A 27,857-nucleotide genomic window follows, 5' to 3' on the forward strand; every position below is an offset into this window, starting at 1 on the left:
TTTTATTTTATTTTATTTTATTTTATTTTATTTTATTTTATTTTATTTTATCTTATTTTATTTTATTTTATTTTATATTATTTTATTTTATTTTATTTTAATTTTACTTTTTATTTTTTGGCCCAAACATTTTAGATAAGAACTATATATATTATTATAGTTTTTCATTTTAGCAACAACTTTATTGAGATATAATTCAGAACCATTAAATTAATTTCTTAAGTGTACAAGTCAGTAGTTTTTTGGATATTCACAGAGTTGTGCAACCATCACCACTATCTAATTTTAAAATGTTTAAATAACCTCAAAAAGAAACCCTGTACCTGTTATCAGTCATGCCCCATCTCTTTTGCTCTCACTTTCAGCCGCCCTATATAACTGTTAATTTGTCTTCTGTCTCTATAGATTTTCTCATTCTGGAAACTTACTATAAGGAGAACAATAGGAATAATGTCTTAATTGGACTTTTGTGACTGGCTTCTTTCACTTAGCATAATGTTTTCAAGGTTCACCGTGGGCTAACCATGGAGTTACCATGGGGTAACACGTAGTAATATTTCATTCTTTTTTATGGTAGAATAATATTCCATTGTATGGTTATACTACGTTTTATTTATCTATTCATCATGGATTGTTTCCACTTTTTGACTATAAGAATATTGCTGCTATGAACATTCGTGTATAAGTTTCTATATGGACATGACGTATGTTTTCATTTCCCTTGGGTAAATACGTAGGAGTGGGATTGCTGGATCGAATGGTTACTCTAAGATTTTTTGAGGAACTGCCTAACTGTTTTCCAAGACCGTTTTACTTTCCCACCAGCAATATGTGAAGGTCTAGTTCATATCCTCACCAATACTTCTTAATATCTGTCTAGTGAAGTGGTATCTCATTGTATCTCTTTTGATTTGAATTTCTCTAGTGACTAATGAAATTTAGCATCTTTTCATGTGCTTATTGGCAATTTGTTTCTATTCTGAAGAAATCTCTATTTAAATCCTTTGTCCTTTTTAAAATTGGATTATTTGCATTTTTACTGTTGAGTCGTAAGAGTTCTTCATTAGTCTGGATATAAGACCCATGTCAGATATATGATTTGCAAATATTTTCTCCCATTCTGTTGGTTGTCTTTTCACTTTCTTGATTATGTACTTTGGAACACAAAAGATTTTATTTATTCTGATGAAGTCCGATGTACCTGTTTTTTGTTGTTGTTGCTTGTATGTTTGGTGTTGTATCTAAGAAACTATTGCCCAACCCATGGTCATGAAGTTTTACTCCTCTGTTTTCTTCTATTTTATTTTTTTCTTCTATTATTTCTTATATTATTATTTTTCTTCTATTTTATTATTTCAGTATTTGCATCTAGGTCTGTGATTCATTTGAGTTAATTTTTGTGTATAGTATGAAGCAGAACTTCAGTTTTATTCTTTTGCAGTACCATTTTTTTTTTTAATTTTTTTTTAACATTTATTTATTTTTGAGACAGAGAGAGACAGAGCATGAACAGGGGAGGGTCAGAGAGAGAGGGAGCCACAGAATCCGAAGCAGGCTCCAGGCTTTGAGCTGTCAGCACAGAGCCCGACGCGGGGCTTGAACTCACGGACCATGAGATCATGACCTGAGCCGAAGTCGGACGCCTAACCAACCAAGCTACCCAGGCGCCCCAATACCATTTTTTTTAAACACTGTGTTTTCAGGGGTGCCTGGGTGGCTCAGTTGGTGAAGTGTCCAACTTTTGCTCAGGTCATGATCTCACAGTTTGTGGGTTGGAGCCCTGCGTCAGGCTTTGTGCTGACAACTCAGAGTCTGGATCCTGATTCAGATTCTGTTTCCCCTCTTTCTCTGTCCCTCCCCTGCTCATGCTCTGTCTCTCTGTCTCTCTCAAAAATAACATTAACATTTTTTTAAATAAAAATAAAAATAAAAAATAATGTGCTTTCATATTTTCATGTTGACCTGGATTATTATCACTATTTAAAATAGCCTAAACATTGAAAGCTGTTTTTAATGATATGATTAGAATTAGTGAAACTTGTGTTCTCAAATACTTGGGGTTAAATTTTGAGTTGGTTTTATTATTATGAGAGAGTGGTTTGGAACCATTTAAACTTGATACTCTTATATATATAAGAGCAATTGTGACATAAAACTAGAGATGAGTTCAGTGCCTGGCACATAACAGATATTCAGTAAATATCTGTTGAACAAAAATGAATAAATCATGTTATTTGTTTTCTTTGTTGCTTTTTAGTGGGCATTTAGTTTAGAAAGTAACATCTAATATTTATGGTTTTATTAAATTATTTTTATATTTTTTAAAAATTATTTTTATAGGTCAACTCTGTACAAACTGCAGTAACAGAGAACAAATTAAAATTGGTCTCTTTGCACACATATTCACCTCTAAAATATAGTGAACACATCTCTCACTACTTTTCAGATAATCATCATACAATGAATGAACCATTCTTAAAGTGTGGTCTGTAGAAATAATGTTACTATTTATTACAGTGGAAAGGGGGTCTTTAAATATATTTGAGACACACTGGGTCAAGTAAGTTTAAAAAGATTTTCCTATTACACAACTTCTCAGGACCTTTTTTTTTTTTTTTTTTTTTTTTTTGAAGGTATGCCTTGTGAAAAAGAGGCATAGTATGGAACATTTTTCTGAGTATATTTGACCAGAGAAGCTTAATTCAATTGAATCTATAACAGACTTAGCAAACCAAGAAACACTTCTTGGAAAATGCTACCACAGTGTTTTTATTTTGTGGGCATTAGGGCACTGGAGATCATCTGTTTAATATTTCCATATACTCTACTTTGAATTCCAGTAAGAAAAAGCAACCAAGAACATTGTTATTGGTATCTGGAATTGAATTTGCCAGGAATGCAAGCACGGCTTCTTCAGTAAAGATCTTGCCTTTGGAAACATCTTACCCCTTGGCAGCTCTCCAGAGTTCAGACTTAGCAGCATCAAGGACACAACACAAGGTGTGTTTATTTGATCTAACATTTGGCAAAAGGTGTTTTGACTTGTGGTTTGTTTTCTTTCACTTGTTTTCCTTGTTTTGGTTTGTTTGCTTCTGGCAATGAACTTGAGTTTGGAAGGTAGTCTTTCTTATGGAAGGCAGTATTACAATAGGGGAATGTTTTTACTTATATTTATTTTGTGGTATTTGGGCAAATCCAAGTAAATAAAGCAAGATCCATAGAACTATAAATCTGTATCTGAAATATTTTTTGAATCATTTGTTATCATTAATTATCTATTAGGATTTGTTTCTACATTAAATATTTGATATCTCTTGATGTTTGGTACTCTGTGATACTTTGGTACATTACTATATTTTGGTAATCATGTAGGGATCATAATCAGTGTCCCTGCATAGTAAGTAATGAACAGATTAAGATCATCATAAAATGTCATTCAATGTCCATTTTAATCTTTCTTGATTAATTGGTATATCCTCTTTTTGCCTGTTTTGTGGGAAGAGGAAATATGTTATAGAATCAAAGAATTCTATATCTCCGACCTTATCTTCTGCTGTCCTCTTCCACCTCGTCCTCTGCTCAGAACTTTTCAATGACTCTCTATTTCACTCAAGATAAAAGCTAAAGCTCTTAAACTGGCCTATATGTCTCTACAAGAGATGGTTCCTTGTTACTGCTCTAATCTCATCTCTAATGACTCACTTGCTCAGCCATACTGGCTCCTTTGTTGTTTTTTGAACATGCCAGGCATGTTCCCATCTCAGGGTTTATACTGTTCTCTCTACTGAATTGCTCTTCCCTAGATATCTTCATAGCCAACTTATTCACTTTCCTTTGGGTCTTTATTAAAAGATCGTCTTCTAAATGAGATCTTACCTGGTCACCATCTAAATATCCCTGCTCTATATTTTCTACTTAGCATTTATCACTATCTAATGAACTATATATTTTATACTTATTTGTCTTGCTTATTGTCATTGTCCTTCACAAGAATATTAGTTCCTACGAGGGCAGGTGTTTTTGTTTTCTCTGGGTTTGCTCTATCTGTAGCAACTAGAGTAGTCCTTGGTCCTCGATGAGTGAAATTAATGAAAGAGCGGTTAGTTCAGCAAACATTTTTTAAGCACTTACCATGAGCGAAGCACTATGCTAATTGGTGACAAAACAGAGATGAAATACACAGTTCCTGCCCTCAGAAGTACTGTTGGAAGGGATATAGATGGTTACAGCAGCCATCTCACTACAGTGTTGTGTTATGGTAAGAGTATGAATACGATACTGTCTGCATTTGGAGAAACAGCATTTGAATCAGACTGTGTTGGGCTCATGGAAGGCTTGCTGGAAAAGGTAACCTTTTGTATCAGCCAGAATAGCCTGGGTTATGCTGTAGGAACAAACAAGCCCAATTCACAGTGTCTTAACTCAACAAATGTTTCTTTCTCACACAGACTACACATCCAAAAGGTGTTGGTAGGAAAGCTCATGTACTTCCATGACCCAGATGCAGCAGTGGGAAGAGAGTGGCTAATTATGCAGTGACACACTGGTCATAACAAATTTCAAAAGGGGGACTATGAAGTGCAATATTGTCTCTACCCAGAGGGAAAGGAGATTTGGAAGATATGTGAGTAGAATTAATGACTGCTATACCTTTCTACTGTTTTAAAGGAGTATAAGATGTCCAGGTAAAGAAGTATCTGAAAGCATTTTCAGACAAAGGAAGAGCATGGGCAAAGGCAGTAAGCTGTTATGTAGTGTGACAATTTCAAGGAACTGTATGCAATTCAAAGTGTTGGTATTGGATAAAGACAGGTAAAGAGTTTGGAAGGAGAACAGGGGTTAGAATATACCAAACTATGGAATTAGAACTCCATCCTAAAGGACACCGGGAAACACTGAATGATATAATATACTTTAGGGGATTTTCTTGATTAAACTTAATTTATGAAAGATTATGCTGGAAGCAGTGTGGGAGATAGTTTGAGGGAAGCAAGATCAGAGACAACAAGACCAGTAATGATACTAATGCAGTAATACTGGTGAGATGCTTGATGAAGGCAATGATGGAAGAAATGGTAAAAGAGGGGAACAAAAGGTAAAAAGGCAGGAAAAGTATATACATGGGGATGGACTTCAGGGCACCAGGGGAGCCTTGGTACAACACACTTCTTACACTGAGGCTATAGTAGAGGTGATGACCTGACAGTGTTTTTACCTTAGCACGTGTGTGTGGATTTATGTGTGTTTGGTGTGTGCATCAATGTGTATGTTGGTGTGTGAGTGAGCTAGAGCAAGCTTGCAAGTGAGTGATTCTTACCTAGTGGTCTGTATTTTCTTTGTGACTTGGGACATAAGCTCATATGTGTAGAATAAAATGAAGGGGGATAGAAGACTTCAGGAGAGCCCTGCAGGTTGTAATGGCTACTGAGTCAGATGGGACATACCATTGACTTGGGGGGGAGAAGTTGCTGGAAGTGTTATGCACTTATAACAAATTAGATTATATATTTTACTGTAAAAATTGCTTTGGGAATTTTCCAGTTTCTTTTTCTTTAAATTGTTTAGAGATCAGTAATAATTCAAAAATGTACACTTTAAAAGACATTTATATATGCTGCTTCCATTAAAGGGACTCATGGGATATAATCTAGCTCTAGCCCCCAAATTTTGGTTAACATGATAATACGGACCCAATCACTTCATAACAGAGGGAATAAAAATTTCTAAAACTAATGAGGTAGTTATCCAGTGCTTTTATGGGATCATTCTTTTATGCTAGATTTTCAAATAAAGTACTATAATGTGACAGTGAATTTTAATTTTTGAAAAGAAGTAGAGAAAGTATTAGAATATTTGTGATATTTTTTAAAGAAGTTTTCAGAAGACGTTGTTTGGAATGTACTATAATTTAAAGGATATTCTAAAATCATGTTTCTTGTTTGCCATTGTGTATTAAACCCATGGTTAAAATGTTTGGGATGTTACATTTATTATTGCAAATGAAAGTTTTGAGACCTTGATGGCAGAGCTAGTTTTATCTAATATCAAACTACTGCTCTCAGGAACATACTGAGCTGCTCAATGCATGTTGTGGAGAAAAATGTAAACATTTAGTACAACTCCTGAGGAGAGAATAACAAAGAAGTGATGGAAAAGTTGACCTGAAAAGATTCTTTTCTTAGACTGAAGGGTAATTTAGAACTTTTGACAAAGATTAAAGATAGTTACCAATTTTAAAACTGAGGACTAGTGTTTAAGCTTTTGTTTGTTTGTTTGTTTGTTTGTTTGTTTGTTTAGAATTCTTCCATTGTAGAAAGTATTTTTGAGTACTCATTATGTGCATATACCGTAAGCATGAAATTGGTACTCTCTTAATCCAGAATTTCCAATATTTTCTGACAAAAAGACAGCATATGTAATTTGGCATCTTAAAAGTTGTTCAAAGATACTTTTGTTGGAGCCACTTGGCTGATAATAGAAGATGGTTAGGAGACCAAGTAATGGCACAAAGTGTACAGTTTCTATGTAATTAAATTAGTACAGGCATAGTATACTCTTAGACCATTCTTGTACTCTGAGAACCTTAACTATAAGGGAGCTCATTGACTTTTTAAATGAATGTGAGGTCATCAAGTTCGGGTTGTTTTTTGTTTATAAAAACCATTTGGACTGTGAGGTACCTCAACAGCAAGTAACTGATTAAACCAGCATGACATAATGATACTAACATTTCATGAACACTTACTATGTGAGAAGCACCATGTTAAGTACTTTATATATTTAGCTCTTTAATTTACTGCTTACAACAGCCATGTGGGATAGGTATTCTTACTGTGTCCACTTTAAAAATCGTAAATGAGTTTAGCTTGGTAAACAACTAAAAAATGATTGAACCAGAGGGAAATGAGTTAAGGTAGAGAAAAGTTAACACTCATATTTCTATAAGAGATAGAGATTGCATAGTAATATTTTAAAACTCAGAGCATTTTTATGTGTTTACAGTAACTAACAATAAAGTGTGGATGATTTAAGCTAATGTAATAGTGTTTTGAAAAATATTTACTCAAAAACATGTGTTGAGTGCCTGCTGTGTACCGCATTCTTCTAATCGTTACAGGTTTTTAGTTATAAAAACAAATATCCCTGCTCTTGTGGTACTATGTTCTAGTGGAGGGAATTCAGAAAATAAACAGTAGGGTAGATTTAATATGAAAAAGTCTTTTTTAATATTTTTAAGTAGTTGATAGATCTAAGGTAAGATAACTTTTCTGTTGCAATACTGATAACCTGATAGTTTGTATCATTTTGTAGTGCCTACGTCAAATCATGGAAAGGATGAAATATTGATTATTTAAAATGATTGTTTATTTTAAATAATTAATTTGAGATTAAATGTTATTGACCATTACTTTGAAGACATATCTTTCCCTCCTCCCTCCTTGCACACTGAGGATGCATCATTCCAAGAAAGCAATTAAATGTCATTTGTCATTTGTAAAAGAACTTTGTTTTGCATAATTACAGACCTGGGTGGTCCATGGTTAAAATGGAATGTAAGTGAATTAAAAAAAAAAAAAAAAGACTTAAGACATTTTTTCCTATGAAGGACACATTTAAGTGCAGTCTTAGCACCTTAAAATAACTGCAAATGCTCATGATTGAAGATTCAATTTTGCTCTTTTTGTTCAGCTATATCAGTGTGCCTTTATGTGTGTATGAGAAAAAGAGGAAGTCAGAGAATAAATATGAGAAGGAGAATGAATTATGCCAGGGCTCCCTAGGTGCCTTTGTTACGGTAGCTTTTCAGAATCCTTACCACTGTAATTCTAGGAATTGACTAAACATTTACATATATTGTTAAAAGAGACGGTGCCATTTCTCTCAGTCTTGGGTTTCTTCTCCTTTCTCTCCAGCGATCTTAGCGTGGCTATACAGGATATTCCTTTATGTACGTACACGTCTCTAGTAGACCACTCTGAACCGCTCTATTCGGTAGGCCATCTTTCATTAATTCTTTCTTATGAATGCTTTAAGGAGTTAAATAATGGATACGGTTTATGGACTTCATTATTGAAGTAGTAATGATGTGGTACAGTAAGAAATTAAAATGTTCAATCACAAGGTCGTTAACAAAGAATGAAAAATAATTAAGGGCAAAAGAAGAAAAAAAAGGTTTTAAGATAAAATCCAAACTCGTTGAGAGAAGCATTGGAAAGATTTTGCAGAGGATAGAATCTGTATTAAAAGAAGAGTCCAGTTCTGTTAGTAACTAGATTTTTGTGTTGGAAGAGATAACATGAAAGTCTTTGGAACAGGCTGTCAAAAGGTTTTGGAAAAAGTAGAGGTAACAAAAGTAGCAAATGTAGTTTAAAAATGAACAGTAAGGAATGTAATGCATTAAGGAGAGATATGGCCTCATCAGAAATTGTGATTATAGCCAATAATATGAAAAAGTTTGGGAACATTTTTTTTCTTTATTAATTGATTTAGGCATTTTATTCATAGACTAAGAGTTGTTTATGTTCATGAAATCCTATCTTCTGATCTGAGCTAAACAGGGCAAGTTTGAAGTTAGGGGCTCAGAGCTGTCCGTAGCCTTTTTACTACATTCGTTTTTAAATGCCTTATTTGAAAGAGAATGTCCTAGTTTATGATTTTCATATTTTTTCCCTTTTAGAAAGAGGCAGATGGTATGAAAACTGGACTCCCTTATTTAAAGGGAATGTTGATATTTATAACCAAGCTTATCTCCAGCAAGATTTGTTTTTTGCAGCTGTTCCAGGTTGGAAAAAAATATTATATTAAAGCCCTGGCTTGTTTTTCTTTCCATATTTAGGGGGGGGGGGAATCTTCAGAATGTGAAAAAGTGATGTTTGATTTTAAACATGAATGCAATGTAAACTGTGATTTTTTCCTTCTATATGTGAATTTTCTGTTTGTATGCTGTGATGATATTACTCTTTTTGTTTCACTGATCTATTTCCTAGATACATCACACTTGAAAAATAATTTACTCATCATTTTCATATCATCAAAGTATTCTAGGAAGTAGAGTAGATTTTTATTAAGTTAGTCTATGTTATTGAACAAACCATTGTCTAATTTTCCGTTTTGCTATTTTAGTCATTTTCTTTCTGCCCAGGACATCTTTTTCATTGGGAAATTAAGGTGTGTGTTTTTTTTAAATAGTTATGTTATTTGCCAGCAGATATATTTTTTCTTTTATCTTTTCTAGTTTTTGCTTCCATTTTTAAATATAAATGCTGCTGGACATTTGCATGGACGTATTTTAGGAAGTTTTTAAAACCAATTTAATAATTAATTTTATTTTATACTCTAAACTTAATACATGGAGCTATCTCTATGGGCACATGATAACACTAAATGGATATCTATCCTTGTACACACATAAAATCTTTGCACATGTTTGTTCAGCATATGCACCCACACATATACGGTTTTTCAGAGTCTTTTTGTTGTAAATATATTGATTTATTGTGAATAAATGTGATTGATTTATGTAGAGGTAACTTACACAACTTCCTTGTCAAATTAAAGCAAGACCCACTATTTATCTTCTTGAATATGAAATTTTTTGCAAGTTATGATTATGTCAGACTTATATATTTTTTCTTTTTAATAATTGAAACTAAAACTTTTATTTAAAAATTTTCATTGCCTCTATAGCATTTACAGTTAAACTATTTTAACATCATGAAGACCAACATATTGCTTAAATCTTTGAAATAAACCATTACTAGTAGCAACGAATTTATTTTCAGAGAGTTTCTGATTCCTGAGTAAGCCCTTTAAACTTCAATCTTCAGTGCACAAAATCATCACTCTCCCTTTTTAATCACATAGAACATGAGTACCTGTAATTGATTTTATGAATTCAGTTTATTACATATCTTTTATTCTTCCTTTATTCTTTATACAGTTAAAAGTGTTAAGTGAAGGATATGGGAATTCTTTGTTGGTGCATCCTTTCTATTTTTTCATAAGGAATGCTTTTCATGCTAGTATGACAGTTCATTGCACACATGCCATTCTTTCCTTGCATGAGTGTTCCTAAGGTGGCCTTCGTAAAAATTTAAATACAACTCGCAAAATTAAGAAACAAATTGACATGAAACACAGTGAAAGCTGCTAGCATTCTATTGCTTGTGTTCTCACCTTGAACAAAGCAAGTGATTCCATAGAAAGTATGAAACTATACCAATAAACATCACATATGTCACTATGTTTTCTTTGTATTGATGCATGGTCCCAATGTATACCTATATGAATGAGCATTTAAGGACCATGTGACTGGGGTTGCCTATATTCATTTTCTACTTCTTTTTAACCAGAAGATCCAAAGTACGTGTTTTCCAAATTATTTGAAAAGAATAAAGATGAAAAGATGTTTTTTCAATCAGTACCTTATATATCTGAATGACATGTGAGTTCGGATACAAAGAGCTGGGGCAGAAATAAAATAAACTCCTTTATTATAAGACATGACTGAAGGAGAAGGTATATTTAATCATATAATTATAGAAGTAATAATGTATAAAAGAATGAAATGAGATATATTTAGAAACTATATTAAAATAATTGCATTTTTTAATTCAGAAAACATTTATGTATTTGCTTTGTGGCCTTTGGTTATGAACATCAGTGAATGTTATTCTGTTTGTTCATGGGGCAAATAGCAAACTGCTGACAATAATCTGTCTCTTTTGGAAATATCCTTCTAGAGTACTTGATTCAGAGGTAAATGTTAACTTACCTGAAGAAGGATTTTATCAACACTGTTGAAAATTGGCCAGTGGGAAAGATACCACTTGTAGAGTACTAATGCCATAGTAGAATAACAACTGATTCTAATATAGAAACCATTAAAATATATGTTAATATTGTGACATTTTAACTTACTAATAAGAATATAGTTTAGGAGAGAATATAACAAAATTTACCATTCTTTTGTCTTTAAAAATAATTACTAGTAGTAACCTGCATAGCTATATTTAACTGATTAAATAATCTAGATATTAGATGACCTGTTTCCAGGTATGTATTAGTTTTAATTTTTTTAATGTTTATTTTGAGAGACAGAGAGAGAGAGAGAGAGAGCGAGCATGAGTGGGGGAGGGGCAGAGAGAGAGGGAGACACAGAATCTGAAGCAGGTTTCAGGCTCTGAGCTGTCAGCACAGAGCCAGACGCGGGGCTCGAACCCACGAACAGCAAGATCATGACGTGAGCTGAAGTCGGACGCTTAACTGACTGAGCCATCCAGGTGCCCCTATATATTAATTAGTTTTATATTGCTGCGTTAAAAATTACCATAAACTTCATGGTTTAAAGCAACAACCATTTATTAGGTCCCTATTTTGTAGATCAGAAGTCCAGTGCAGCCTGACAGGGTTCTCTGCTCAGAGTATTGCAAACTTGAAACCAAATGCCAACCAGATGTTCAAGGCTTTGTGAAAGAATCCGCTTCTAAACTTATATAGGTTTTTGGCCGAATTTAGTTTCTTGTGGTTGTAGGACTGAAGTCCTCATTTCCTCCTTAGTTGACTGACCTCCTTCAGGCGACTCATATTTCTTGCCAGGTGGCTTCATCCAGCGGTGGAGAATTTCTCAGGCATCAAATCCCGTTTAACTTGAATCTCTTTGACTTCTTTGACTTTGACCTCTAAACCAAGATTTAAAGTGGTCATATTATTAGACGAGTCCCACTTTGATAATATCCCTATTTTGAAGTCAACTGATACAGATATTAATTAAATCGGTGAAACCTCTTTTGTCATTTAATGTAACATAATAATAAGAGTTATATTTCATCATGCTCACAGATTCCACCCATACACAGACTTTGATTTACTAAGTGCTCCAAGGTCACTTCATTATTTTTGCAGCTAATATCAGGTCTTTCTTGCTGTATCCACTTAACATTTTTGTATTTACATTTGACATACCACTTCCTATGTCTCTGCCACTATTTTCATAGATGTTTCTTATCTGGGCTTAGAACAGGATAGACATAAAGAACCCCCGCACTGAGATTTATATTTTTAAAAAGCAGCTTATGAATTTCTAGGCAGAGTTACTCTGCGTCTCCATTGTACATTCAAAACTGTTTTGAGAAAACATGGAGTATCCCAGTTAATTGCAAAAAGCTGTAATATATTTAGGAATTGATGTGACAGAAATTTAGTAATGAATTTTCATATAGGTTCATCAGACAACAGAGTTTGAGGTACAGGTTAAACTTGGGTGCAATACTAGGGGGACGTGAGTAAGTGAAAAATGTTAAAAAAAAAGAAAAGAAAAACAATAGATAAGAAAGACAAATGCAAGGTGGTTACTTAAGCTGGCCACAGCCGCATAAGAAAACGTAGACTTTTGTTTATTCAAGTGGTTAATCTCCAGACATGCTGTACAGAACCAATTACAGTTGACCCTTGAACAATGTAGATTTAAACTTTGCATTTAAAATATGTGGATTTCTTTCAATAAATACAGTATAGTATTTTCTCTAGCTTACTTTATTGTAAAAATATATAATACATATAACATGCAAAATATGTGTTAATTGACTGTGTTATTGGCAAAGCTTCCAGTCCACAGTGGACTATTAGTAGTTAAGTTTTGGAGGAATTAAAGGCTATCCATGGATTTTTGACTCTGTGATGGTTTGGCACACCTAACCCCCATGCTGCTCAAAGGCAAACTGTAGCTGAACTGAGGAAGAGAAAGAAATTTCTCTGCCAGCCTCTTCCCATCTTTTGTTTCTCATTGGTCAAAGCTCACCTTTGACAGTATGCTACTGTCCTTGTACTTTTAAGATTGTTGTTGGGGAAACTCTCACACTGTGTGCTCTCAGGCTTCATTGTAATCTTGGAATTGGCGAGGAGCCAGGCTTCCTGTGGGTGTTGGAGTCGGTAGGTATTCCTGTGACTGTGGATGTGGTAGTGGAAGTTGTGCTTTCACCTTCACACCTAGAGGAAGCCAAAGTGAGCTGAAGGTAATGGTTGGTGTTGTCCACTGGACAAGTGATTGAGGCTATCATAGTCAGTGAATCTGGGCAAGTGCATAAATTGGGTCTAACAGAGGTAAATTTATAGTGATTGCATCTGGCCAACTGCTTTAAAGATTCTTTATCGTATGTAAATGCACCTAGGCCACAGTTTGAACTCATTAAATGTTTGTGAAGTTTAATTTTTAAGTAATGTGATGGTCTTGGTTCTTAGAACCTCTTCAAAATTTAGATTGTTTTATGGATGGGGAAATAATTCAAGCATAATTAACATGAGGAGCAATAAATATCAGTCCTTTGCATACTTCTGTTAATTGAGTTCTAGAGTTATACTGAGAAGCATTGATCTTGTGGATGTGTTGCTTTTCAAATATGAGTATTGAACCAGATTGGTATTCTTTACTAGTGTAGGCAAAAGCTAATTGTCTAAATTTCACACAATTATAGCAGAATTCAGATTAATGCTTACATGGTCTTCTTAGAAAAAGATTTTGTTATTATTTATTTTGTTGTAATTGTTTGCAAGATCAGGGTAGGATAGAACCTAGGTAGGCTAGTTGAACTGTCCAAAGAACCCTAACCAGGATAAAACAGGCAGCAAAGCCCATCAAAATTAAATTGCTGAAAACAGTGATAAAAGAAATCTAAAATAGTCAAAACAGGGGATGCATATGAAGTAAAGAAAAAAAAAATAAATTTGAAGAGTGTTCTTCAATATTGTTCCAACCAGAAGACTAAGGAGTGGCATCTGTTAAGTATTGAAAGAAAATAGAATTCTATACCCAGCAAAAATATTCTTCAAGCATGAAAGACAAAACAAATACTTCTTTATCAAAAAACAAAATAAAACAAAACAGCTGAGACAATTCATTGCCACAAATTTGCACTACAAGAAATGTTAAAGTAAGTTCTTCAGGAAAAAGGAAAATGAAATAATCAATTTATACAATGAATAAAGAGAACTGGAAATAGTAAATATGTCGGTAAATATGAAAAACATTTTTCTCATTTTTAAAAATTTTAAAAATATACTTGATTGCTTAAGGCCAGTATATTGGCTCTGACTTATTTATTATACATGTAGATGTAATGCATGACAATAATAGCCCAAAGGACTGGGGAAGGGGAATGGAAACTTACTGTTGTATGCAATATGTAATGTAGTAGAAGATTATTTGAAGCTAGACAGTGATAAGCAGTTTATGTACATAAAAAATGCAAGAGTTACCACCAGAACTGCAAAACAAAGAAGAATAACTACAGATTAAAAGTGAAGATAGAGTAGAATACTAAAATATGTTCAATTAATCCCAAAGAAGCAGGTAAAGAAGAGCAAGGAAAAGAACAGATGGGACAAATAGAAAATAAATTACATAATAGTGGATATAAACACAAACACAATTCCATTAAACAAAATGATCTTAACACTCCACTTAAAACAAATGTTTTCAGGCTGGGTGAAAAAACAAGACCCAACTATATGCTGTTAACAGATCCAATTAAATATCTCTGTGCAAGAGATCTCAGGTGTATCCATCTTCCTTGTTTCCACCAGATAACCAAAGAATTTGATGTTTTGATGTTTATTATTAAGAAACATGAAATATATATATATAACATTTTTATTATGTATATATATTTCCCCTAAATGGTATCAGCTATTTATTTGTATATTTTAAAATGTTACATAAATGTGTTAACACGTGTATCACTGCCCACATATTTTAACTGTATTATATTTCATTGATGAATAAATTGTGGTATATTTACAGGGCTTTGGATTCTTTAAAAAAATTTCTTTTTGCTGTTATTAAAAATGTTGGCAGTGAGTAAGTCTTGTTAGTTTTTTCGTGCACATATAGCATTGTTTCTCTGATTCATATAACTAAGCAGTGGAATTGATGGTTCTGGTATATACATATCTTAAATTTTACTAGATCCTGCCATTGCACTCGGCAAAATACTCACTAATTACTGCTCTTATTTAATTGTAATAATCTGTTCTCTTAAAAAAAGTTCCATAAGTGGTCTTGCATATGTTTTAGAGGTATTCATAGTATTTATAGATATTTAAAAATGTTTGATTGCTATAATAAGTATGATTTTTGTATATGGACTTTATAAATTGTAACTTTGCTGAGCTCTTATAAAGAATCTTGTACAGATTCTAATAATTTGCCTATAGTTTTTCCCTGCCCTTCCCCAGTCACATTATTTGTGAATAATAACTTTTTTTTTTCCTCTCCAGTTCCCATGTCCTGACTCCCCTTATATCATTATATCATCTGGATTTCTGAGTATAGTGATTATCTTTGTCTTGTTCATGATTTTCACTATTAAGGGCAATCTTTTCTTTACCTGTTTGCTACCCATCAACAGAGTAAGAAAGTTCTTTTCTGTTGATATTTCCTTCTTTCCTCTCTTTCTCCTTTCTTTCCTCCCTCCCTGCTTTCTTTTCTTCTTTCTCTCACTCTTTAAGAATCAATGAGTAATGAATACGTTTTTTTTTTTTTTCCTGTATCTGTTGAGGACTTCCAATTTATTTCACCTTAAATCAGTTAACATGGAGAATATTATTAATGCATTATCTAATATTAAACTATTGTTCCATTTTTGTTATTAGCCAAGCTTTATTGTGGTAAATTTTATTATGATTATGCATACTGGATTTGGTTTCTAATACTATATTTGGGATTTTTATCTCTCTCTTTTTAAGTGAGTTTGGCCTATGATTTCTCATTCTCATAATGTCCTTGCCTTCTTGTCATTATAAGGGTTTATTAGCTTCATTAAATGAGTTGAGAAGTGTTGTACCTTTTTGTTTTTTAAAATAGCTTATCACTTTATGTATCTGATGTAGCTTATTTATATGGATTATCTGTCTCTTGAATGGGTGATAGAACTTACCTGTAAAACTATCCAGTCTTGTTTGTTTTGTTTTTATTTTTAAGGATAGATTTTAATTACTAATTGACTCCGTTAAATGACTTTTGTGCTGTTCAATTTTATGCCTCTTGAACCGGTGTTAGAAAAACTGTTTTCTAAGAAATGTTTTATCTTAATTTTTAAATTTATTGACAAGAAGTTTTTTACAGAATCCTCTTGTTATGTAATAGTAATAGCTGCTGAATGTGTAGCCAGGTTCCCTTATACATTTCTTATACTTTTGTATCTTTTCTCTTGTTCTGTAAGGACAAGAGTTTGCTACATGTTGTTATTTTTCAAAAGATCAGCTTTTGTCTATGTTGATCATTTCATCTCTTTTTTGTCTTTGTTTCCTATTTCATTGTTTATTGCTCTTAGTTTATCCTCCCTTGTAATTGAGGGACTTTACTCCTTTTTTTCTAGTGTTTTCTTTTTAGTTTTTTTTCAGTCTTTTGTCTATTTTAATTTCTTCTAAGTTTTATGGTAGTTGCATTTTTTGTAACTATTCATTGATGTATAATACATAAAGCAATATGCACATAACACAAGAATGTTGGATGTTCAGTTCTCACAAAATGAATGCTCATGTACACAGAAACCTGATAATTTCTAGGTTGAAGTGTTTCAATCTCAGTAATTCATAACCATGATAGAATGTAAAGTCTTTTATTGCTTTTTAACTATTTCAAATCTGTATTTTCCATATTTTCACTTGATAGCTTTTCTCTAATTATTTCTTTTTTTTTTTTTTTTGGTGAAACAATGTGAAACATTTAAAAATGTCAGCTATCAAGCAATACTTTGACATCTTCTTAAGTGAAATGCCTTATAAAAGACATTATACATTTGATAGAATAGGAATTAGGGAATAGGTGATGGGAAATAGAATCTGGTACAAAATAGAATTTATGGTTTTCTCATTTGTGTTTTGGTTCATAGCTGGGATATTTTTTCCTTTATCAATCCATTATTAGAGAAACATAAAAAATATACTTTTGTATTTTTGTACTTTTCTCTATTTTTATTTATTTACTTGTTTCTACATAATACAATTATGCTAATAAATAACTCAGCGCTTCTCCCTATTAACGTTTTTACACATTATTTTCTCAATTTTTAAACTCAATACTTTTTATCATATTTCTTGGGTAGTATAGTTTGGTGGTTTTAAAAATGAGTAATTTGCATCATTGTTTATAAATATAAGTTTTAATAACACAATATGTTTGAAAACTACCAATCTGAGAAATCCTTATATTAGTAAAATGGTAATGATATAATCACATGGGACTTCAATATAATGAATGCACTTAATGCAACTTCTATGAAATTGGATGTATAGTAGTTATTTTTATACTTTTGACTTATTTACTAATAAAGCTATTTTTAGATAAGTCATACAGAATTATGAAGCTATTAGAAACAGAATAACCATAAAGAGCATTCTGATGGTTGCCTTGAGATGTCTATTTCCTCTTATATATTCAAATTAAGTTTACCTCAGTGAACATATCTTTCCTTGGTTCTAAAAGATATCTTTAAAGTGTATGTAATATTATTACTGGGCCTCTTTAATTTGTTTGTTTCTGGCATTTGTTCCTACGCATGAAAATAATTATAACCTGATACATATGATCAAGTAAACTACCTTTTTAAATTTCAAGGAAATGTAGGAACCACATTAAGAAGGGAGACAGCATGGCTTTGTCAAAATCATTCATCATTCAATCTTTTATTGAAAAGACTTGGCTCAATTAAAGTTTTATATGTTCCGGTCTGGTATATTAACATTGAGTGTTTCTTGGAAACTATCCATGTACCAAACTAGAATTTTATTTTTCAGTTCACTTTTCCTAAAGTGGTTAGCCAGAGAGAGAGAGAGAGAGAGAGAGAGAGAGAGATAAGGACAAATCAAGGTTATTTTGGAAGTTTTAAAAACCTTTTTATTACTGAGATATATTTGACATACAATGTTATATTCATTCTACTTGTACAATGTAGTGATTTGGCAATTCTGTACAACATGTAGTACTCACCATAAATTGGTGCTATTTGTCACCATATATTGTTACTATAATGCTACTGACTATATTCCCTATGCTGTACTTTTTCTCCCCATGAGTTAATTATTTTATAATTAGAAGTTTGTATCTCTTATCTTCTTCACCTATTTTGCCCATGCCCCCACTCCCTTTTTGTTTGCAAGCAACAGTTTGTTCTCTGTATCTGTTTCTTTTTTTTCCGGTTTTTGGTTCATTTGTTTTGTTTTTTTAGATTCCACCTATAAGTTAAATCATATGTTTTGCTCTATCTAGATGGACTTAAGTGACTTGTCACATGATGTTTTTGTTGAATTTGAAAACCTGGTTACTTGAAATATATTATACACACTAAAGTGACTAATAATTAGCATAAGTGATCATTGCCATAATGGTAATTGACACAAAACTAAAAGGCAGCCTATTCAATGGGAGAAGATATTTGCAAATGACATTACCTGATAAAGGGTTAGTATCAAAATACAAAAAGAACTGATACCAATCATCACCCCCAAAACACATCAGCCAATGAAAAAGTGGGCAGAAGACATGAATAGATATTTCTCCAAAGAAGATATCCAGATGGCCAACAGACACATGAAAAGATGCTCAAATCCCTCATCATCAGGGAAATGCAGATCAAAACTACAATGAGATATCATTTTATAACTGCCAAAATGACTAAAATAAAAAACATAGAGACAAGTGTTGGCAAGGATGTGGAGAAATAGGAACCTTCTTGCACTGTTGGTGAGACTGCAAACTGATATAGCCACTCTGGAAAACAGTGTAGAGGTTTCTCAAAAAGTTAAAAATAGAACTTATCCTATGATCCAGTAATCACACTACTACTGGGTATTTACCCAAAAAATACAAAAACAATAATTCAAAAGGATACATGCACCCCTATTTTATTGTAGCATTATTTATAATAACCAAATTATGGAACAGCCCAAGTGTCTATCAACTGATGAATGGATAAAGAACATGTAGTATGTATATACATATACATATATACATGTACATACTATGCAATATTATTCAGCCATAAAAAAGAATGAAATCTTGCATTTTCAACAACATGGATGGAACTACATAGTATAGTGGTAAGTGAAATAAGTCAGTCAGAGAAATAAACAACCTATGTTTTCACTCATATGTGGAATTTAAGAAATAAAACAAGTGAGCAAACGAAAAAAAAGAAAAAAAGAGAACCCAAGAATCAGACTCTTAATTATAGAGAACAAACAGATGGTTATCACAGGGGAGGTGGGTGAAGGCATGGGTGAAATAGGTGATGGGGATTAAAGAGTACACTTATAATGATAAGCACTGAGTAATGTATAGAATTGTTGAATCACTGTGTTGTATACCTAAACTGATATAACCCTGTATGTTAATTGTACTGGAATTAAAATAAAAAGTTTAGTAAACAAAAAAAACATGAAAATCCATAATTTTCAAATCTTAGATTAAATGATGAATCAATATATATACATGTAATTGCATAATATAGATCTTGAATGTTAGCAATTCGATATATGCAATCTATTTCTTTTTTATGTATGAGTACTTATGTATACATAGCATGTAGCTTTTCAAAACATTGAAAACATTTGGTTTTAGTTGTCTGTTTAGAATTCCATTTACCCCTTATCTTCAAAGTACTTTGATTTTATTCCACCAGTTTCTCCTCCTGTATGCAGACATATGCTTACGAGAAGTAGACCCCATGGCTGCCTTTAGGGATAGGTCTAGTTTTAAGAGCAGTCTCATTTTTCATGCCACAGAGTGGAAGCACATGTCTGTAAGGCACAAAATCATGTGATCGGCATCTGTGGGTTATTTAATCGATATTAGTGTTACCCTCAATTGGTCTACATCAGCACAGGTTAGTTACTTGGTAGATTTAGTTCAAACAGGCTTTTGTCCATTGTTTCTTAGATGATCTACAAGTTAAAAAATCTTAGGCATTAACTTTTTATTACTGAATATTATACAAAAAATTAAATGTGACAAATTTCATGGATGATAATGCTGAGAGGTTTGTCAGTATTGGAGGAGAAAGTTACAAATATAAATGTGGAAAGGGCGAAACTATAGTGAATTGTGTGGCACTTGATTAGAAATTGGAAGCACTGACTTCATGCCAATACATATGTTCCCTAGCTCCGTGCACCAACAAGCTTGGAAATAGCATCACCCCCTTAGCAGTGAACATATCCTGTCCCCTGATCTTGATTTCTAAGAACTATTCCTCACTGAAAGGTAACTGAGCTCATGGCAGAAATGGCAGATTCCAGGGCAGGATCAGCGAAAGTATAAGATGAACCTTGAATATTTTATTGTGCCAGAAAATAGCAAGTGTTTAAAAAATGATGGCAATATGTCAAAAAGATATAAGTAACTTAAAGGATCTTCCACTGGCCAAATCCAGGACAATTTGAGCATCAAAATAAACATATGATAGAAATGAATTTTAACCAATTGAATAAAACAGTAATATGAGTCTATACTGCTATAAACACAAAAATGAATAAATAAATGAGAAAAAAAACACTTTTTTATACCATAGAATACTAGTTAAAGTATAAGGAATGATGAAATTAGAAAATTATCATTTGACAACTGTATAAGTAATTCAGCACAAAACATCAATAAATGCTAAACTAGTAGTTGAAAATTTGAGGATGAACAGGATATTTATACAGTTCAAAGTACCCCCCTAACCAAACACTATTTACAAAGAGGAAAAAACTAAATTCACATTGGAGAAGTCAGTGGATTATTGCCTTAATCAAGTGATGAAAGTTAACACCACCAGTTGAGGAAAACATATAATGAGAGGAAAACAGTATCACTTCTGTGATATTCTTGTAAGTTTTGCCAGAAAATAAATGGGGACAGGACCTGGGTAAAACAAGGCAGTCATTGGGAGAAAAGAGAAGTTCAGATTGGTCATGTCCAGTTAGAATGATGCTGTACGTGTGATTGAAGAATCCAGAGCTAAGGAAATAGGTCCCTGATCCATATATTCACAGGATTGAGGTACCCAAGGAGAGCACGTGAGACAGACTGGGGAAGGGTGCATATGAAGATGGTCAAGAAGAAATTAAGAGAGGAAAGGGAGAATTGGACAGCACTAGCTTGGAAACCAACAGCTTAGTTTCAAGACCAAGTATTCAGTAGTTCTACATGTAGCAGAGAGATTTCATAAATAAGGACAGTTTGTCCCAGAGCACAATCTGATATTGTGGTATTGCCCTATCTGCAAGTATTGTCTAAAATAATAATTTGTTTCGTGAAATGTAAGTATTCCATAAGATGATTTGCCATTCCTTCCTTCTATTGCAACACCTTATGAATGACAAAACTAGTCGAGGTTCAGTGTCTTGTGAATTGTACCTGTGTACTTTATAGTTGGGACAAGAGTATACTGGGGCAAAAGTTGGCCCAGGACAGTCCTGGTTTATACTTGTCTGGTGACAAAGAGTTCCCTTTCACTTTCAAAATGTTCTGGCTTGGATGGTAAAATTATATAGTCATCCTATTCTAGGTCTCTGTTGGCAGAATATTTCTTTCATATATGAAGCTGGGGAGCTGATAAGTATATGTTTTAGCCAGTTCTTCACATCTTTTATTCATTAACCAGATGCTTATTCACTTTCCTTATAATCCTTCTAAATCAGCTTTCCAATAATCCCTGTATTCCACCAAACTTAACATGAAATGGAGGCTTTACAAAATAACATGCAAAATTTGAAAAGTGGGTCAAGTAACATTGGAAACATTACATATTCAAGTCCTCTCTAAGAAACTGACAAGGCACAGGTAGAGACTCAAAAAGCTTTTCAGTAGACTTCCCAAAATTGTTACTATGTGGTCCTAAAACTACCATAGTTGGAGAACTTGGTTCATGTTTGCTTCAATGTAAAATACATATAAACTAAGAAACATTATAACTTTAGCTTTGAATAAGCCAAACTTGGTTTTTGTGATTTTGATAGATTTACAGTGTATCAGAACATTTCATCCATGCTGAGCACAGATATATTATTTGGAAGTTCCCAGTCAAATGTGTTTAAACATTTGGGCTAAATATTAAAAAAAAATGTACTTTTTGCCTGTAAACCTTGTCTTGGGTAACTGATTGAAAGCTCTGAATCATAAGAATTCACTAATATTACTTGAAAACCAAGAAAAGGGAGTTTGTATTGAGAAATTATGGTAAAACATATATGTGTGTGTGTGTGTGTGTGTGTGTGTGTACACACACACACATATATATATATATATATATATGTTTACTTAGGAATTACAGAGAGAAGACTAGATGCTGTCTGAGATGTTTGCAACTAAGGCTTATTGTTTTCCTTCTTCCTTTGGCCACCAATGTTTGGTACCCACTGGAAAGAATAAAAAATTTTTTATCCATATAATAATTGAGAAAATCTTGGGTTTCATATAATTCTCTAAAAATAACCCAGTTTAAAGGGATTGTAAGTATTGAAAATATCAAATCTCGTGACCTTTAGATCTATAATCCTATTTTCAATTACGTGTTGTCTCGTCAGAAAAAAGTCTGAAAGTGTATTGGTTAGTGGTCGAGGTAGACATGAAAGTGCCTTTTCTCTACCTCAGAATCCCTGAAGCCAAACATATACTTGTTTCTTCTCTTTCCTCTTGACTCATTAAGCTTTTATCGTTAAGTAGTATGAGTTGCCTGCCTTACTGTTTTTTGGGGGTTTTTTTTGTCTTGTTTTGTTTTTGGAGAGAGAGTGGGGGAAGGGCTGTGTGTGTGTGTGTGTGTGTGTGTGTGTGAGAGAGAGAGAGAGAGAGAGAGAGAGACAGAGAGAGACAGAGAGAGACAGAGAGAGAGAGAGAATATCTTAGAGTCCATGCTCAGAGCTCAGAGCCCAGAGCCCAACTTGGGGCTCAGTCTCAAGACTGTGACATCATGACCTGAGCTGAAATCCAGAGTCTGATGCTTAACGGATTGAGACACCCAGGCGCCCCTGCCTACTGGTTTTATACTAAAATTGTAGATGTCTTTGCTTTTCTAATATGGTTGGATGTGTGCCTCCTTGTATCAGCACTTTGTAATAGTAAAAACAGGGTCTGCAGTTTTGCTTATTTGATACCATGTTTATTATAACCTTAGAAACTTTTTGAAAGTACAGTTGACATAAAAAAAACCTTTATTTGAAAGATAGTGTACTTTATGTCACTAATGACTTTTTGTTGACTATTTTTAAAAATTTTTTTAATTTGATTTTTTTATTTTTTAAAATTCACATCCAAATTAGTTATCATATATTGCAACAATGATTTCAGGAGTAGATTCCTTAGTGCCCCTTACCCATTTAGCCCATGTCCCCTCCCACAACCCCTCCAGTAACCCTCAGTTTGTTCTCCATATTTATGAGTCTCTTCTGTTTTGTCCCCCTCCCTGTTTTTATATTATTTTTGTTTCCCTTCCCTTATGTTCATCTGTTTTGTTTCTCAAAGTCCTCATATGAGTGAAGTCATATGATTTTTGTCTTTCTCTGACTAATTTCACTTAGCATAATACCCTCTAGTTCCATCCACGTAGATGCAAATGGCAAGATTTCATTCTTCTTCATTGCCAAGGAATACTACATTGTATATATATATATATATATATATATATATATATATATATACACACACACACACACCACATCTTCTTTATCCATTCATCCATCAATGGACATTTGGGCTCTTTCCATACTTTGGCTATTGTTGATAGTGCTGCTATAAACATGGGGGTGCATGTGTCCCTTCGAAACAGCACACCTGTATCCCGTGGATAAATGCCTAGTAGCGAAATTTCTGGGGTGTAGGGTAATTCTATTTTTAGTTTTTTGAGGAACCTCCATACTGTTTTCTAGAGTGGCTGCACCAGCTTGCATTCCCATGTTGACTATTAAAAGTTACCTTATTGGCCAGTCCTTGTTTAACTAACCCATCTCCTTTTACAAATGTAATACAAGAAATTGACTGAAGTGCATTTCCCATTTTGTTGAATTTAAACCCTGTAAATAGTAATGATCATTTTTCTACTTAGGAACATGGTCACTTACTTGATAGAAATTCTCTCCTCTGATTTGAAGTGTTCATTCCTCTAATACTCGTGCAAAATTCAGAACTAAAATAAATAATAATTCCATGGGACCCAGCTACTGTAGCACCCCCTCCCCCAGTGATGAGCATTGTTGATGGTACATACAAGACAGCTTTTTGTCTATTCTGGGCAGTATAAATTTAATGTGTTGTTTTGAAGTATGTCATGTGTCCAGATGCCACAACAATCTGTGCATTAAGAAGACATTAAAATAAAAGTAAGTAAAATATTTGTGGATATTTTTTGATGGAGACCAGGGAATTTGTGATACAATTATGTTTAGATCAACCAATTCAATGAGGTTTCAGGAAAAACAGGAGCATTGTTTTCTTATAGCAATTACAAACATTTTATAATGTGTATTTATAACACTCCCCTACCCTCACCACCTACCCCATGTCTATTTCTCCCTATTACCTCCTTGTATTACCTATTTCTGTTAGTGACATACCATGTCTCTAAACCAGTATTTTGCCAAGTATGATCCTAAGATTGAAAACTTTGGCAGAAGTTGGTACTTGTTAAAAATGCAGCTTCCTTGGTCCCTCCCCAACAGTACTGACTAGGTATCTCTGAAGAATGAGGCTTGGGACTTTGTATTTTAATCATCACTAAAGTTTAAAAGCACAGTTTTCTTCAGCTTGTCCTCTGCCTTGTACCCCCTTTGTGCTGTTCCCAAATTCTGAAAAGTCAACCCCCAAACGTCTCTTCCTTTCTGCTCGCTGTGTTGCTCTCTTATTAGATTGCCTTTGGAATGTAACTAGATTTTTTTTTAAGCTTATTAATTATCTTCAAACCTTCCAGTCTGTCTAATCATATTAAAAAGTGTCTGATTTGGTTACCTCACTGCACAAAACCCTTTTATGGTTTCTTTTTGAATTTAGAAGTCTGAAGTTTCAGCCGATTTGGATTTGTAAACACTTCCACAGTTTAGTCATACTGCCTTATTCAGCCTCCACCAAAGAGGCTGAGAGATCTCACAGTCCCTGCTGAGGCCTTCCATCGACTTCCAGCAGCATTTCTCAAATGCCAGTCAACAGAATTACCTGTGAGCTCATAAAAAATAAAAGTAGTGATTCTCAAAACACTAATGGCCAAAAAAAAAAAAAAACAACAACAAAAAACAAAAAAACAAAAAAACCAAGAGCAAAAACAAATAAACACACAAAAAACCTGGAGATTCATGGACCTGAGATTTTGAGATTTTCATTCAGTAAGACTATGATGGGGCTCAGGAATCTGCATTTTAATGAGCATCCCAGACAACTTTGATGTTGGTGATGGATGGACAACATTTTGACAAATGCTGACCTACAGCTTTTGCTTGCTCCTGGTGAGCTGGTATGCCTACTAGACTCTAGAGACCCGAGTCTTTCTTCTGAGATGCTCAATTCCAGCCAGAGGGACTGGGATTTCTTCATTTTACCCAGGCCACAGCTCACTCCTGAGAGGCCTGAGTACTCAATGCAGTTTAGAGATAACCTTCTTCAAGACATTACACATTCCTGTTACCTTTATTTGCTGTCCAAGAGGACACATTGGCCGTTTGTCTCCCCTGAATACTTATGACCGTATTATTCTGAGGCTTATTTTTGTTATTTTTAATGGACCAATCTCTCGTTATTCTCTTCCTTCTCTCTGTTATACTTTATATCCTTGAACCCTGTCCATCTTCAAGCACTACATCAATTATTACTTTTACCTCTTGACGTTAATTGAAACCTGATACCATTTCCCCAAAGCCTTCTTAAGTGGAGACTCTTCTTTCTTTAACTCTCCACACACCTGGGGATCAAAAGTCTGGTGGTTATCTTTTTATTTTCTTATTGCCACTTCTAGTTCATTTACTTTTCCATGTATATAAAAATAAACAAGATAAATGAAACAAAAAAGCCAACTCCTCTGTAGTTCATTCCCTTTGACTGTAGTACCTACCCTTGACGTGTCTTTATTCCTGTTAACTGTGGCCACCCAGGTCACTCCTCTGTCATCCTGACTTAGGGTCTTTCCACCTTAGCCCAAATCCTTCCACCATCCCGGGTGCCTTCACTATCCACATGTGTAATGTACTATCCTGGCCTCTCATTTCCTTAACTTGTCTGCCATATGGTTTTCCTATTACTTTAGTCACCCTGGATCATAACCTGCTTCATTTCAGTAATAACACCAATCACCTCATACTCTCTATTAATAAACTTTAGTTCTCTAGTCAAAGAAACTCAAGCTCTTTTATTCTCAAAACTTTGATTATTTGACCTCATCCAAATCTTTTAAGTCAAAAAATCGGTCCGCTTTCTGCTTAACTCTACATCCCCCTGCTGTCTTCACTTCCTTCTCTAGCTTTAGACACCATGGCACATCACTTTACCCACTTTTTATAGTATCCTAGACTTTTCTGCCCCACTGCCCTTCTGTCATGCCTCTCTGGGAAAACCTAAACTTTGCTTCATCCAGCTGTCTACCCCTTCCCCAAGCCAGCAGCGAGCAGCTGAGCACTCAGCAAAAAACATGCTATTTTCAATCATGTAGTTTAATGTGACCAAGGATTCATGGTTACCAAATTAATTCAGTCTCTTAATGTTTCTCATTAATTCTGTTTTCCCTGGACAGCCCTTTCTGTTTTTCCCCAGCATCAATTCCAGCCTCTGTGCTCTCAAATCTCCAAAGTCCCTACCTTCCATTTCACTCCTAGGAGACAGTGTACCTCTTACTTCATAGTGTGAACGTGGAGGTGCCCGGTGGAGCTTCCTCTAATTCAGACTCTGCCAAACTTCACAAGAGGTATTCTCACCTGCCCCCCTTCCCTCTTTCCTGTTAACATGAAACAGGTCGTTTGCGGTGATTATCAGTTCAAGTGTGCACTGAGTCCTATCCCATCCTGCCTACTTGAAAAGCACAATCATTTTGTATTTTTTTCCTGTCTCTTCACCACCTCCCTCCACTGGCTCCTTCTACTTATTATTTAGACTGACTCAAATTTCCCTCTGCATTCAGAAACAGACAAGCAAGCCCTCAAGAGTAAAACAAAACAAAGTGTGTGTATATACATATATATGATATATATACATATATATGATATATATGATATATGTATATATATAAATCTTCCTTATCCTCTCCCTTCCTCTCTGCATAGTGTCCTATGTATCCCCTTCCTTTCCCTTATTTTATTTTTTTGTAAATTTTTTTAACGTTTATTTTTATTTTTGAGAGGGGGGGGGAGGGGCAGAGAGAGAAGGAGACACTGAATCTAAAGCAGGCTCCAGGCTCCAAGCTGTCAGCACAAACCTGATGCAGGGCTCTAACTCACGAACTGTGAAATCATGACCTGAGCCGAAGTCTGAGACTCAACCAACCGAGCCACTCAGGTGCCCCATTTTTCCTTATTTTATAGTAGATTTGTCTATACTTTCTATGTCTACTTTCTCACCTCTTACATATTCCTTAGCCCATGAGAAGTAAGTGTTTCAATGAGTGTTTCAGGGAAGAAGCAGGGGTCATCATTGTTAAATGATGTTACCAGGGTGTGTAAAACTGATGAATACTCCTTTAATTTAGGTCTAAAGGAGCCATTGCTTCTTTCACTCAGCATAGTAATTTTGAGATTTATCTCCATTGTTGCGTCTTACCAGTATTTTTTTTTTGACCGAGTAATATGTATTACTATGTAAATAGTTTTCTTTCTTTCTTTCTTTCTTTCTTTCTTTCTTTCTTTCTTTCTTT

General features: G+C 33.9%; 1 protein-coding gene across 7 annotated transcripts in view; it reads left to right on the top strand.

The window, feature by feature from the left end:
- TRIQK (triple QxxK/R motif containing) overlaps positions 1 to 27,857 on the top strand; it is a 291,286-nt gene that overhangs the window by 9,643 nt on the left and 253,786 nt on the right. For 5 of the 7 annotated variants that reach the window (XR_007458465.1, XM_049633158.1, XM_049633157.1 and 2 more), the window contains exons 2-3: positions 2,841 to 3,000; positions 4,449 to 4,624. Coding sequence is in view for 4 of the 7 variants with exons in the window: in XM_049633158.1 (XP_049489115.1) it covers positions 4,574 to 4,624 (51 nt within the window). In the remaining 3 variants the exon portion in view is untranslated. The remainder of the gene's footprint in view (positions 1 to 2,840; positions 3,001 to 4,448; positions 4,625 to 27,857) is intronic. The other 2 variants (XM_049633161.1, XM_049633160.1) reach the window with 1 other exon arrangement.

The sequence above is a fragment of the Panthera uncia genome, chromosome F2, assembly GCF_023721935.1.
Source record: "Panthera uncia isolate 11264 chromosome F2, Puncia_PCG_1.0, whole genome shotgun sequence".
In the NCBI taxonomy this organism is placed as follows: Eukaryota; Metazoa; Chordata; class Mammalia; order Carnivora; family Felidae; genus Panthera; species Panthera uncia.